This window comes from Octopus bimaculoides, chromosome 9, assembly GCF_046866305.1.
Source record: "Octopus bimaculoides isolate indiv1 chromosome 9, ASM4686630v1, whole genome shotgun sequence".
NCBI classification, from domain to species: Eukaryota; Metazoa; Mollusca; class Cephalopoda; order Octopoda; family Octopodidae; genus Octopus; species Octopus bimaculoides.
Window position 1 is genome coordinate 5,806,867 of NC_142936.1, and position 14,592 is coordinate 5,821,458.

General features: G+C 38.8%; 1 protein-coding gene across 3 annotated transcripts in view; it reads right to left on the bottom strand.

Annotated features, from left to right (window-relative positions):
- Positions 1–10,114, bottom strand: part of LOC106878116 (UPF0415 protein C7orf25 homolog) — a 258,033-nt gene extending 247,919 nt beyond the window's left edge. Inside the window, exons 1-2 of one of the 3 annotated variants that reach the window (XM_052970393.2) lie at positions 9,958–10,114; positions 1,443–1,614 (exon numbers count right to left, since the gene is read on the bottom strand). In XM_052970393.2, the coding sequence (XP_052826353.2) occupies positions 1,443–1,586 (144 nt within the window). In that variant the 5' untranslated portion in view covers positions 1,587–1,614; positions 9,958–10,114. Of the gene's footprint in view, positions 1–1,442; positions 1,615–9,957 lie in introns of those variants that run through there. The other 2 variants (XM_052970394.2, XM_052970395.2) reach the window with 2 other exon arrangements.
- Between the last annotated feature and the right edge of the window lie 4,478 nt (positions 10,115–14,592).

Genomic DNA, 14,592 nt, shown 5'->3' on the forward strand with positions numbered 1-14,592 from the left:
TGTGCTGGTGGCATGGAAAAAGCACTGTCCAAACATGAGCAATGCCAGGGCCACCAGACTGGTTCCTGGCCGCTGGCACATAAAAAGCACCCACTACACTCTTGGAAGGGCATCCGATTGTAGAAACATTGCCAGATCAGACCGGAGCCTCGTGCAGCCACTGGCTCTCCAGACCTTATATATATATATATATATATTTGTGTGTGTGGGTATTTATATATATATATATGGAAGAGCTAAATAACTGGGTTGAATAGCAGAATAACCTGAAGTGTCATGCTATGGCTTAAGTTATGATCAGATGGGTGGATGGGTGGATGGATGGGTGGATGAATGACATCCACATCAATATATCTTGTTACACTTGATTGTGAAGAGAATGATTTACAATGACAACATCTGATTATTAATCTTGGGTTGACTAAGAATAGAAATATTTAAGTGAAAATTTGAGAACTTAATGAAATAAATATCGCATTTCGGAAATAAATTGAGAAGCTTTATCTGATGTAATGAGTTACAACAATATATTAATACAACTGTACGTTCTTACTTGTTTACTGTTTGCATAATGCTAAAAGATGTAACTTGAACAGAGCAAGATGCTGAGGAAGAGGAAGTGAGAGAGAGAGAGAGATGTATACGAAAGAGAAAGCTGGTAGTGGTGAAGAGATATAAACTGGAAGATGGAGAGGCAGAAGGCAGGATATCAACACATCACTGAGCCTGTGACAGCACTTTGTCACAAGGTAATTGTTGCAATTACCTCCAAAAGTAATTATTGCAAATACACTAATATAAATAAATAATTAAAAAATGGTGTATATATGAATGTATATGCTTTGATTCATTTAGTTTTGTTATTTGGGTTTGGATTCTGGTCATGCTGGAGCAATATTTTCAGGGGCTCAATCAAGCATATCAACCCCTCTTTTACTCTTTTACTTGGTTCAGTCGAGCAAATCAACCCCAGGACTTATTCTTTGTAAGCCTAGTACTTATTCTATCGGTCTCTTTTGTCGAACTGCTAAGTTACGGGTACATAAACACACCAGCATCGGTTGTGAAGCAATGCTAGGGGGACAAACACAGACACACAAACACACACACATATATATATATATATATATACATATATACGACAGGCTTCTTTCAGTTTCCATCTACCAAATCCACTCACAAAGCTTTGGTCAGCCCGTGGCTATAGTAGAAGACACTTGCCCAAGGTGCCACGCAGTGAGACTGAACCCGGAATCATGTGGTTGGTAAGCAAGCTACTTACCACACAGCCACTCCTACGCTTTGTTTTAGAAAAACAAAAAAGTCCTGAGGTTGATCCATTCAACCAAAAATTCTTCAAAGCAGTGCTCCAGCATGACCGCAGTCAAATGACTGAAACAAGTAAAAAAAAAATAAAACAATATTTTATTGCAATGACTTACCTTTTCCAAGAACTTCAGCTCAGCTCGACATTTTTTCTCCAGCTTGGAATAACCACTGATGCTGCAATGTTGTCGACAGAGTTTGATGAAATTTTCTGCTACAGATTCATAGGTTTTCAATTGGAAATCTAACTGTGAAGCCATTATTATTATTTTTATTATTTAGTTCTTCCTGGAAGATATGAATGGAAAAAATCAAATTAGAAATAAATCCTAGAAATTGATTCTAACAACATACCGTTTTTCTCAGTATCATCCTCTTTTGTTTTCCAACTAGGGTAGCTACCACCTGGGGTATCTATGCATCTCCTCCACAGTAAGACACCTGTCTGTACCTTAAATTTCTCAAGTGGCACAAAACCACACCCCATCAATAGTATTCCCTACCCCCACTTGAGGGATTTTTTGCCTTGCAAGGTACTGGTGCCACATAAAAGGCACCGATAATGGTGCCACATAAAAATCATCCAGTACACTCTGTAAAGTGGTTGGCTTTAGAAAGGACATCCAGCTGTAGAAACCAAGCTAAAGAAGACTATGGAACCTGGTGGGGCTCCTGGCCTTGCCAGCTTCTGTCAAACCATCTAGCCCCATTCCATCATGGAAAATGGACATTAAATGATGATGATGATGATGAATAATCAGAAAAGCTTATCAATCAGAGTTGTGTTTCTTTCTTCCATAAAACGCAAGTTCCATGAGGGTCGAAATTTTGGGGGAGGGGGCCAGCTGATTAGATCGACCTCAGAATGCAGCTGGTACTTAATTTATCGACCCCTGAAAGGATGAAAGGCAAAGTCGTCCTCATTGGAATTTGAAATCAGAACGTAATGACGGGTGAAATAGCACGAACCATTTCCCCCAGCCTGCTAACAGTTCTGCCTGAGTAAAGACCATGTTACAAGGCTGCAACAATTGTTGGCGATAAGCTGGAATGAGGAATTCCAACCACATTTCATGGTTCGCTACCTCAACAGCTCCTTTATAGGATCCAGTGGCTAAAGGCATCATCAGGAGGAACCATGTCCGGTTCTGGCCCCTATTCTTCTACTGTTTTCAACGTGGCGGGACCCCACCTCCTTTCAGTGGTGTCTTCAGCTCTGGTGTTGAATGCGTTTCTTCTTTCTCCGTTTGTCTTTTGTTTCTTCGATGCAGCGTCAACCAATATCAGCGGACGACTGACCATCCTGTCAAATTTCCCTCAGTTTACAATCTTAAGGTCCCAGGTTCACTCTTGTCAGATGGATTCTATTTCTGCCTGTATTTCAAAGGTCCATCCTGGTCAGATATTGGGTCACAGAGATTTCATAAATAGGATTACATTTCAGGTACACAACTCTGTGGAGTACTCAGCCACTTAAACGTTAGTTTGAGAAGCAGGTAGTTGAACTGACTGAATGATTGAATACTCATCATTGAAACTGACCACCACCACTGCCACCATCCTCCTCCTTATCACCATCTCCATCATCATCATCACCACCAGCACCACCAGCACCACCACCACCACCATCATCCCCATCATTTCTTTCATCGCTATTACCTTTCTATCTCTAGCATTAAGTAATCTATCAAAAAAAGAAATTATAATTTCATTTTGTAACGAAGCAATTAGAATAATGCTGAATTCTTTTTGTATTTTTCCTTCCTTTTCCTTTTCTTTCTTTTTTTTTGTTGCATTAGTTAATGACTAGTTAATGAAATTATAATAATTAATGGTTTCTGCAGATGAATAGAAAGTAATTTTTATATGAAAAAAAATTAATAAAAATTGTTGATAATTGTTGCGGTTTTTTATACCTGAAGATGGTAACAATGATGATGATGATGATGATGATTGCGATGGTGGTGGGTGGGGGTGATGATACATCCTCCATCAGTTTTAATCTTGAATTAAATGCTACAGGTTCTTCATAGCACTGCACTGTATGAGCGCATGTGGAGGCACAACAGCCCAGTGGTTAGGGCAGCGGACTCACGGTCATAGGATCGCAGTTTCATTTCCCAGACCGGGCATTGTGAGCGTTTATTAAGTGAAAACACCTAATGCTCAACAAGGCTCCGGTAGGGGGTGGTGGCGAACACTGCTGTACTCTTTCACAACTTTCCCTCACTCTTTCTTCCTGTTTCTGTTGTGCCTGTAATTCAAAGGGTCAGCCTTGTCACACTCTGTGTCTCCTCAAGAACTACGTTAAGGGTACACGTGTCTACGGAGTGGTCAGCCACTTACTCTTTTACTTGTTTCAGTCATTTGACTGTGGCCATGCTGGAGCACAGCTTTTAGTCGAGCAAATCGACCCCAGGACTTATTCTTTGTAAGCCTAGTACTTATTCTATCTGTCTCTTTTGCCGAACTGCTAAGTTATGGGGACATAAACACACCAGCATATACACAAATATATATGTATATATACACATATACGACGGGCTTCTTTCAGTTTCCATCTACCAAATCCACTCACAAGGCTTTGGTCGGCCTGAAGCTATAGAAGAAGACACTTGCCCAAGATACCACGCAGTAGGACTGAACTCGGAACCATGTGGTTCGTAAGCAAGCTACTTACCACACAGCCACTCCTACTTTGCACATTAATTTCACAAGCAGGCTGTTCCGTTGATCGGATCAACTGGAATCCTTGTCATCGTAACTGACAGAGTTCCACATATATGGAACTGGGTGATGCATTGAGTTCTTGAGCAAGACACTTCATTTCACACTGCTCCAGTCCACTCAGCTGGCAAAAATGAGTAATGCTGAGATGGACTGGTATCCCATCCAGGTGGGGAATATAGACGCCACTGAAACCAGGGAACTGGCACCCAGGAGGTAACTTTACCTTACTTTTTTCAGGGAAGGTGGTCAGCATTCATGAAGGACACGATGAACTTGTTGGTCAGAGCTTGCTCAACCCATCCCGGGTGAATGGCGCTACAAGTACAAGGAAGTACGAGAACAAGTACTGGTGTTATATAATTTACTGACGTAAGCATTTCAGTTGATAGAAGAACTGGGAAATTCATTGTTGAAACTGCACAAAGATCTAGTTACTCATGCACATTTACTCTGCATCTGCACATGCATGTGCATGTAGGTGTGCACGCAGATGTCTGTCTGCATGTGTGAGTGCCTATATGTGCACATGCGTATGTATGCATGTGCATGCATGTTAGTGTGTGCACATGATATATGTATATATATATATATATATATATATATATATACACATATGTGTGTGTGTTTGTGTACCTGGCACAGTTTTGTATGTTCCTTGCTATTGATTTCCGAGACACACAGTTCGGTACGACTGTACTGTTCTATTGTCTCTCGACCTTGTGGCAAATAAAACCAACCATTATCGTAATCAACTTCACCGACTGTCGTCATCACCTTCATCCTCACTGAAATACTTTCCATCAGCATTTCTATGCATTTATTGTATTCATTTCATCATCATCATCATCACTATCATTATTATTTTTATTATTATTATTATGACTGTTAGCGTTATTTTTAATATTACTGTTATTACTATAATTATTGCTATTAATATCACTTTCGATATTACTATTACTAATATTATTACTAATAATGATAATAATAATAATAATAATGATTATTATTATTATTATTATTGTTGTTATTATTATTACTAATATTATATTGTTGTAACCAGCACTGTGGTCTTATTAAATGAAATATCTGAAATATCAAAGTGTTAGAAATAGGAAGAAACAGGATGGGGAAGTAGGTGCGAAGGGGGGAAAGAGTAAAAAAGAAAAAAAAAACTAGAAAATATATTTTAAAAAAGGACGGGGGGGGGGGGGAGAGAGAGAAAAAACAGAAAAATGGTAAAAAAAAAAAAAGAAAAAAAACAAAGAAAATACTTAACCAACATATTTGAAAAGTTTATTCTTGTATGAATAGGCTCACTATTGTTATAGGAACAGGAAGTTAGCATTTTCTTCCAAAGAATAGACGCAACCATTGATGCTAAATATAGCAATTGCAATAGCATAACTGAAAGAAATTACTAGAATGGAGAGGGTTAAACTGGAATGCACATGCCTAGATGCACATGCATGCATGCATGCACGTTTTATCAATGCATGTGCAAGTGCATGATACAAACTAACAGCCATGTATAGACTACGTACAATAAAAATTTATTGATCTAGAATACGCTTAATACATGCAATCTACATACACACACACACACGTTTTTATTCTTTTATGTGTTTCAACCAAAAGGCTGTGGCCATGCTGGGACATCAGCAGTGTTATCACCTTTCCAATGGCGATTCTTTTGTGATTGGTTTTTAGTGAAAGGGGGAGTTCGACATCGTTGCTCTCATTACACTCTTGGAGTGGTTAGCTTTAGGAAGGGCATCCAGCCATAGAAAACCATGCCAGATCAGACTGGAGTCTGGTGCAGCCTTCTGGCTTGCCAGTCCTCAGTCAAACCGTCCAACCCATGCCAGCATGGACAACAGACGTTAAATGATGATGATGATGAAGAATTGTGTGTATGTATGTGTTAGTGTCATGTTATTAATTTGTGTTGTTAATTTGTTAATGGTTTTGTAGGTGAGTAGTTTCGTTTATGTATTGATTAATTTTTGCTTAGTGTCTTTTTTATACGTGTGTGTGTGTGTGTGTGTGTGTGTGTGTGTGTGTGTATGTGTGTGGAACAGGCTGATGAGAAATTTAGGGGAAAGTGCCTGAAGCACTGGTGCAGGATCAAAGTGATAGCCAGGAAGAGACATCTAAGAGGGGCTGCTGAAAAGTTCCTGGCTCTAAAGGTTTTGCGAAAGGCCTGATTGGAGGCCCAACTTTCCAAGTTCTTTTAAAGGGCTTAGAAAAGCTGAAGGACCACTGCAATAAGTGTGTGAACCTGAGAGGGGAATATGTTGAATAAAATCATAATTAACTGATCCTCCTGTATTTTCTTTTGCCCAAAGCCAGGAACTTTTCAACACCCCCTTGTATCATGTTGAAGAGACCAAGGAATGAGTGAGAGAGAAAGAGAGAGAGAGAGATGAGATGGAAACATTAGGTGCAGAAAGTGAGATGAATTCAGAGAAAAGGAGAAGAGAGACATTGAGACTAAACAATCAAAGTCTTTGTTGTAGAACGTTAAGTAATAAGAACGCTAAATTCTCTGCATATGCAGACATGACTCTTCAGAAATTATGCTAAGACATAGAGTATATAGCCTGGACAGGAAAGATGGATCAGAAGTAGAGGAGAAGGAGGAGGAGCAATTCATATTTGAGAGTAGAATGTACAAACATATATATATATATATATACTTTATTTAAAAGCAGCAGAAATATAACAAAAGACTGTTACTCTGAGTTTCACGTTCCCGTTCATCGGACAGTTTTGTTAGAAATGGAAAAGGAATAACAATGCAATCAAAAGTGATATAAAATTTAAAACACATGGATTCGTTTGATTGGTCGTTTCAAATAACGGTCATGGATGCATAATGAACAAAACAAATGAATTTAATATATATATATATATATATATATATATATGTATGTCAATATCAATATAACTCTCTTTTACTCTTCTACTTGTTTCAGTCATTTGACGGTGGCCATGCTGGAGCACCGCCTTTAGTCGAGCAAATTGACCCCAAGACTTATTCTTTGCAAGCTTAGTACTTATTCTATTGGTCTCTTTTGCCAATCTGCCAGGTTACAGGGACGTAAACACACCAGCATTGGTTGTTAAGCGATGTTGGGGGGACAAACACAGACACACACACACGTATATATATATATATATATATATATATATACATATATATGACGGGTTTTTCCGTCTACCAAATCCACTCACAAGGCTTTGGTCGGCCTGAGGCTATAGTAGAAGACACTTGCCCAAGGTGCCACGCAGTGGGACTGAACCTGGAACCATGTGGTTGGTAAGCAAGTTACTTACCACATAGCCACTCCTGTGCCTATATATATATATATATACTGAGGGTGATAAATTACGCACACACACACACACACAAGAATTCTTTCAGTTTCCATCTCTCAAATTCACTGACCAGGCTTTGGTCAAGCTGAGAGTATAACAGAAGACACTCGCCCAAGGGGTTGCACTGTGAGACTGAACTCAAGACTACATGGTTGGAGGGGAGGAGAGGAGGGGAAGAAGAAGAAGAAAAACCCTTTCAATTATGGACACAAAGCTTCAAATTTTAGGGGATGACGATACTTGATTAGATCAACTCCAGTGTTTAACTGATGCTTATTTTATCGACTCCGAAAGGAAGAACAGCCGAGATGACCTTGGTGGAATTTGAAACCAGATTGTAAAGAGCTGGAAAATATGCTACTATGCATTTCGCCTGATGTGCAAACAATTCTGCTAGTTATTTATCTTAATCATCATCATCATCGTCATTAAACGTCCATGTTCCATGCAAGCATGGGTGGGACAAGAGCCGGCCAGGCTGTAGCATGCACCAGACTTCTGTGATTGTTTTAGCAGGATTTTTACAGCTGGGTCCCTTCTTAACACAAACCACTCAGCAGAGTGAACTTGGTGCTTTTTACGGGGCACCAGCACAGGTGAGGTCAGTTTTGGCAAGGTTTTTACAGCTGAAAGCCTTTCCAAATATCAACCACTTTACAGTGTGGACTGGGTGCTTTTAGGTGGCACCTGCACTGACAGGGTCACCAAGTACTTGCAAAACAAAATCTTTTAAGAGGGGAGGAGGCATTGTAGGTGGTGATGATGAAAAGGTTATAGTGAGACAGACATAGGTGTCTTGCAGAAAAGGAAGTACAAGGTTACCTGGCTGGAGAGAGAAAGATCCGGAATGAAGACAGAAACAGGTATACTACCGCAAAGAAAATACACGGTTGCCCAATAATAATAATAATAATAATTTCTTTTATTAGTCATAATGGCCAATATTTATTGGTCATAATGGCCAAACACAAAACAGACAATGGCAATTAACAATACAATTAAACAATAAAATTCCCCCAAAATGAGAGGAGCCAACCATGTCTGAAGACATAGTGAAGATGGATCTGAGATTATTATTTCACAAATAAATATGGCGGCGAGCTGGCAAAATCGTTAGCAAGCTGGGGGAAATGCTTCGCTCTATTTCACCCGTCGCTACGTTCTGAGTTCAAATTCCGCCGAGGTCGACTTTGCCTTTCATCCTTTCGGGGTCGATAAATTAAGTACCAGTTGTGTACTGAGGACGGTCTAATCGACTGGCACCCTCTCCCAACAATCTTCAGGCTTTGTGCCTATAATAAAAAGGGTTATTTCACAAACATATTTCAATAAAGTATATCAAGATAAATAACTCTTCCATGCGTTAGGAATTATCTCCCTTGAAGCACTGAGCAAGTATAGCAGACCACGCAACCACAAAAGCTTAAGATACGTTAGACCAGAGCTTCTCAAAGTTGTGGTCCGCGAACCGGCACCGGTAAGCGGCGAGTTTCCAGAAAAGAAAGAATCATTATAAAATGCTCATTTAATATTGTATTATTTGTTTATAAAACAAATATAAGATAAAAAAAAATGTCAACTTTTATTATATTCATTATACATAGTTTCCGGTATAAGGGCCGGCCAACACCAGGTTCTAAACAATTTTTATTTACAAATAAAAGTGGAGTTACAAGACACGGGTTTTGTAGAGGAAAGGGTGACGCTGTGTAGCATATTAATTTACCATTTTATCAACACCTTAGAGTTGTTAATGCCAAAGGAATTTAAGCCTAGAATTGAGAAATGACAAGTCTTAATTTTTTTTCATTGGCATAATGACGTGAATTTATAAGAATAGAGGTGTCCTCGGAGGTCCTTCGGAGATAGTATCGCCAAAGTGAAAATGAAAATCGGCAATTTCGTAAAAGTTTTTTTTATATATATATATATATATATACAAACATACATATATTTAAACAATAGGTAAACATAGGCGGTCCACATTCGCATACCCATTGTCTTTTATGTCCACGAACGAGTTGATGAAATACACTCTCGAATACACACTTAGGATTGCCGGTTTTTCTTATGTTTGATACCGGCTTTCATTACCTGCAAGCAAGGTTCGAAACCCGATTATCGAAGAACGAAATAAAACTAAATAAAGTCTCTGCCGTTTTAGTTAACTATGCTGTCGAAGTCTCTTTAACATGGCTTGAATTCAGCCCCGTAAAAATGACAAGATTTTAGAAACCAGCAAATATTTATTGTATGTTGTCTCAGTTAATTATCATGTAGAACTTTAATTGAACATTACCTGAAGTCTACCTGTGAAAATATCAAGACTAAAGACTAATTATATTCAGTCCCGGCACTGTAATGGGTCCACCAACTCACCCCACCGTCTCTCTCTCTTTTTCTCGTCCTCTCTCTCTCTAATATACACACAAAGTTATTAATAACAACATCATAAATGAGCAATATGGTACTAAACAACAAGGGTGTTTCCAAAATAACAAATAAGAGCAAATATTAACTTACTGCCAATAAGTAAAATATCTGTTCGGCATTACAGAAGTAATTAGAGTCCGGGAAAATAAAAGAACACAACAACCGCGTTTAACATGACATGTTGGTTTGTTTACGCAACACGTGTTATACTTGTCAAAAAGGACGAGACACGACAAGGCGACCACTCTGACACAGAGGACGTAAAGAGAATTACTCCTAAATATACTATCTTCTATCTAATAGCTTTTGCTTTTTTTTTTTCGGTCATTGGACTGAGGCCATGCTGGAGCACTGCCTTGAAGGGTTTTGTCGAACATATCGCCCTCATTATTATTATTGTTATTATTATTATTATTATTATTATTATTATTATTATTATTATTATTGTTATTATTATTATTATTATTATTATTAAACCAGAATTAATTATTATTATTATTATTAAACCAGAATTAATTATTAAAAAACCAGAATTAATTATTAAAAAACCAGAATTAATTATTAAAAAAACCAGAATTAATTATTAAAAAAACAGAATTAATTATTATTATTATTATTAAACCAGAATTAATTATTAAAAAAACAGAATTAATTATTAAAAAACCAGAATTAATTACTCTTTTATTCTTTTACATGTTTCAGTCATTTGACTGCGGTCATGCTGGAGCACCGCCTTTAGTCGAGAAAATCGACCCCAGGACTTCTTTGGAAGCCTAGTACTTATTCTATCGGTCTCTTTTTGCCGAATCGCTAAGTTACGGGGACGTAAACACACCAGCATCGGTTGTCAAGCGATGGTGGGTGGACAAACACAGACACACAAATACACACACATATATATATATACATATATACGACAGGCTTCTTTCAGTTTCCGCCTACCAAATCCACTCACAAGGCTTTGGTCGGCCCGAAGCTATAGTAGAAGACACTTGCTCAAGGTGCCACGCAGTGGGACTGAACCCGGAACCATGTGGTTGGTAAGCAAGCTACTTACCACACAGCCACTCCTGCGACTATATAATTATTAAAAAATCAGAATTAATTATTATTATTATTATTATCATTAAACCAGAATTAATTATTAAAAAACCAGAATTAATTATAATTATTATCATTATTATTATTATTATTTAAAAGAATGGTACTTATTCTATCATTCTCTTTTTTGCTGAACACCTAAAATTACGGAATTGTAAGCAAACTAACCCCGGTTATTTGTCAAGCGGTTGGATGGGGTGTGGAGGTAAAACGCAAATACAGCCCCTTCCCTATATAATAATAATAATAATAATAATAATAATAATAATAATAATAATAATAATAATAATAATAATAATAATCCTTTCTACCGATAGCACTAGGCCTGAAGTTTTGGAGGAACGGACTAGTCGATTACATCGACCCCAGTGCGTAACTGGTACTTAATTTATCGACCCCGAAAGGATGATAGGCAAAGTTGACCACTGTGGAATTTGAACTCAGAATGTATCGCACAGACGAAATACCACTTAGCATTTCGCCCGGTTAACGATTCTGCCAGATCGCTACTTTAATAATAATAATAATAATAAAAAAATGCTTTCCAATTGATGTATCAATACCAGCAGATGACAACGTTTCTCTAAAAGAAATGGAAAAACTTTCAAAATACAAAGACCTGCAAATAGAGATAACTCGAATGTGGAATCTAAAAACAGAAACAATTCCTATCATAGTAGGTGCCTTAGGTATAATAAAAAAATATTCAGACAAATACATAACAAAAACACCAGGACTTACAAATATATATAACATACAGAAAATTGCACTACTGGGTACTGCACACATTCTACGCAAAACACTTTCAATACAGTAAACATAAGAGCACCACAGCAAACCACAGCACATACCCAAGGCACTCAGAGCTGCGCTCGGTTGTGAAGTGAAAGTACGTTATAAAAATAAAACTACTGAACAACAATAATAATAATAATAATAATAATAATAATAATAATAATAATAATAATAATAATTGTAGCGTACGCCTTAAGGGATACTTCTCTCTCTCTCCCCCCTCTCTCCCTCTCCCCCTCTCTCTCTCTCTCTCTCTCTCTCTCCCTCTCTAACTCTCCGTCTCTCTCTCTCTCTCTCCCTCTCTCTCTCTCTGTAATTCAAAGGGTCAGCCTTGTCACACTGTGTCACGCTGCATATACCCCGAGAACTACATTAAGGGTACACGTGTGTGTGGAGTGCTCAGCCACTTGCACGTTAATTTCACGAGCAGGCTGTTCCGTTGATCGGATCAACTGGAACCCTCGACGTCGTAAGCGACGTAGTGCCAACAACAACACTGTTTCATTATAGTGAAGGGGAGATAATTATGTACTTACTGTCGCAGTTGGAATATATACTTATTTCCCTTTAACTACAAAAGTTTTTATTCCGTCTCAGTTTTCATGAACACACACACACATACACACAATCTCCCCCCTCTCTCTCTCTTCCTTTCTTTCCCCCTCTCCTCTGCACTCTCCATGAGTATGTTTTTTTTTTCTCATCCGAATGTTCCTTGTATTTGTATAGTTAACGCCTAAAAGGAGTCCCATGGCAAGATAGAGTTTAAATGTTTATATTATGCGGTGGATTGGCTGTGTGGCTAATAAGCTCGCTTTCTAACCGTGAGATTTCGGGTTCAGTCACATTGCGCAGCATCTTTTACAATAGACCGAGTCAACCTATGGCCAAACAAGTAGCCCAACTCGACAAAGGCAGTAATTACTTTATGAAGGAGTCCCTAATAGGCATACCGAAACTGTTTAATGCTCTATAAATACCGGCAGCCTATCATATATAGTCTTTCAAAATTTTCATCAAAATTGATGTAGGGGAGGTGGGAATGGTACTTCCTGGAAAAGTCCGATGAGGGGAATAGGCAACTTCCTGGAAATTTCCGAGAGTGCGGAATAAGTAATTTCCTGGAATGCTCCGTGGAGGGGAATGGGTAACTTCCTGGAAAGTTCTGAGAAGGGGAACTGCGAGGAGGAACGGTAGGAAGTGGAGGAAAGGGAGGAGGGTGAGGTACTTCCTGGAAATGTCCGAGGAAAGGGTATTAAGTAACTAACGTCCTGGAAATGTCCGAGGAAAGGGTATTAAGTAACTTCCTGGAAAGTTCCGAAGAGGAGTGGAATAGGCAACTTCCTGGACAGTTCTGAGAGGAGGAGGGGAAGAATGGGAGGTACTTCCTGGAAAAGTCCGAGGAGGGGTAATAGGAAACTTCCTGGAAAGTTCCGAGGAGTGGGAACATAGCCCCGGGCTGACCAGTGGCATGTGAGCGAATTTGGTTGAAAGAAACTGTGTGGAAGCCTCGTCGTGTGTGTATGAGCGCGTCTTTGTAGCTGTGTTTTTTTCTCTACGCCGCTTGACAACCGGTATTGTTTCGGTTATTCCTCCTAACTAAGCGGTTCAGTGAAAGAAGGACCAATATCCTACATACCAAACTAAAATACGTACAGATTGAGATCGATTTGTTCGAATAAAAATGCTTCAAAGATGTGCTACACAGCATGGCCGCAGTCTAATGACCGAAACACTATAAATCAATTCTCTAGAACAAAGATAAATCTTAGTAAAAATTTAATGTACTACAATCTACTCAACACTCACGACCGTCACCATGCTTCAACAACCATACATCTCTCACATCCTGCTAACCTCTATATTTACTTCTGACGTTTGTCGTCTGCTTCCGACATTTATCGTCTGATTAGAGTTAGTGTACTCCCGTAAAAAGTATGACTTTTGCTTTTTACTGGCACTGCCCTTTAGCGCCATTTTAAAATCTACTAAAGTGAAGTAAAACTACACTGCTGACTTTAAAAGCAAGCGTAGTGCAGTAGAAACTACGTATTTCAGGCATCCATTACTGCAGTGACCCTGAAGTGGCTATTATCTAGCAATATACATAGGAAGATGTCAGAATTAATACCGTATGACAGCTGAAGCAATCATTGAAAAAGGAGTATACTAACTAAAGTATCTAATCTCTTTCGGTGGATAATGCATACATGATTTCTAAACCTGTTATGAATCATCAATCGCTTAAGCATTGACTGACAGCATTTCTAGTATTACAATATTGATGTATTTTGACTTCTTTCTGTTTTCATTCACCGGATTGCGACCGTGCTGAGGCACCACCCGGAAGAATGTAGTCAAGTATAAGTGTGTATCTATCTCTGTTTGTCACATATTCATTATCCCTAATCCGAAATAAAATTGTACGCTTAATTGTGGCGAGAAGAGACACGAGCTACAGCGGGACAAATAGCAGCTGCTACACCACGTCCGATGCAGCTCCTCACAACGCCTTGAGCATCCGGGGAGTTCCTGGCCGAAAAGAACGTCGACGTACATGTACGACCTCCATATTCATCTGTCCTTGCTTCGTACGACTTTTTTCTTTTCCCCAAGCTAAAGAGATCATCAAGGGAACCTGTTTTGAAGGCGTGGAGGCCATCAAGAGGGCTGTAGCGGTGAAGCTGAGGGGTATTCCAGATGAATCCTTCCAGCAGTGCATAAAAGCGTGACAGAGAAGGATGAAAAAGTGCGTTAGACCCGCGTGGGATTACTTTGGAAGGGAAACCATGTTGATTTGTCGCTTGAAATTGAAATAAATTGGTTGAG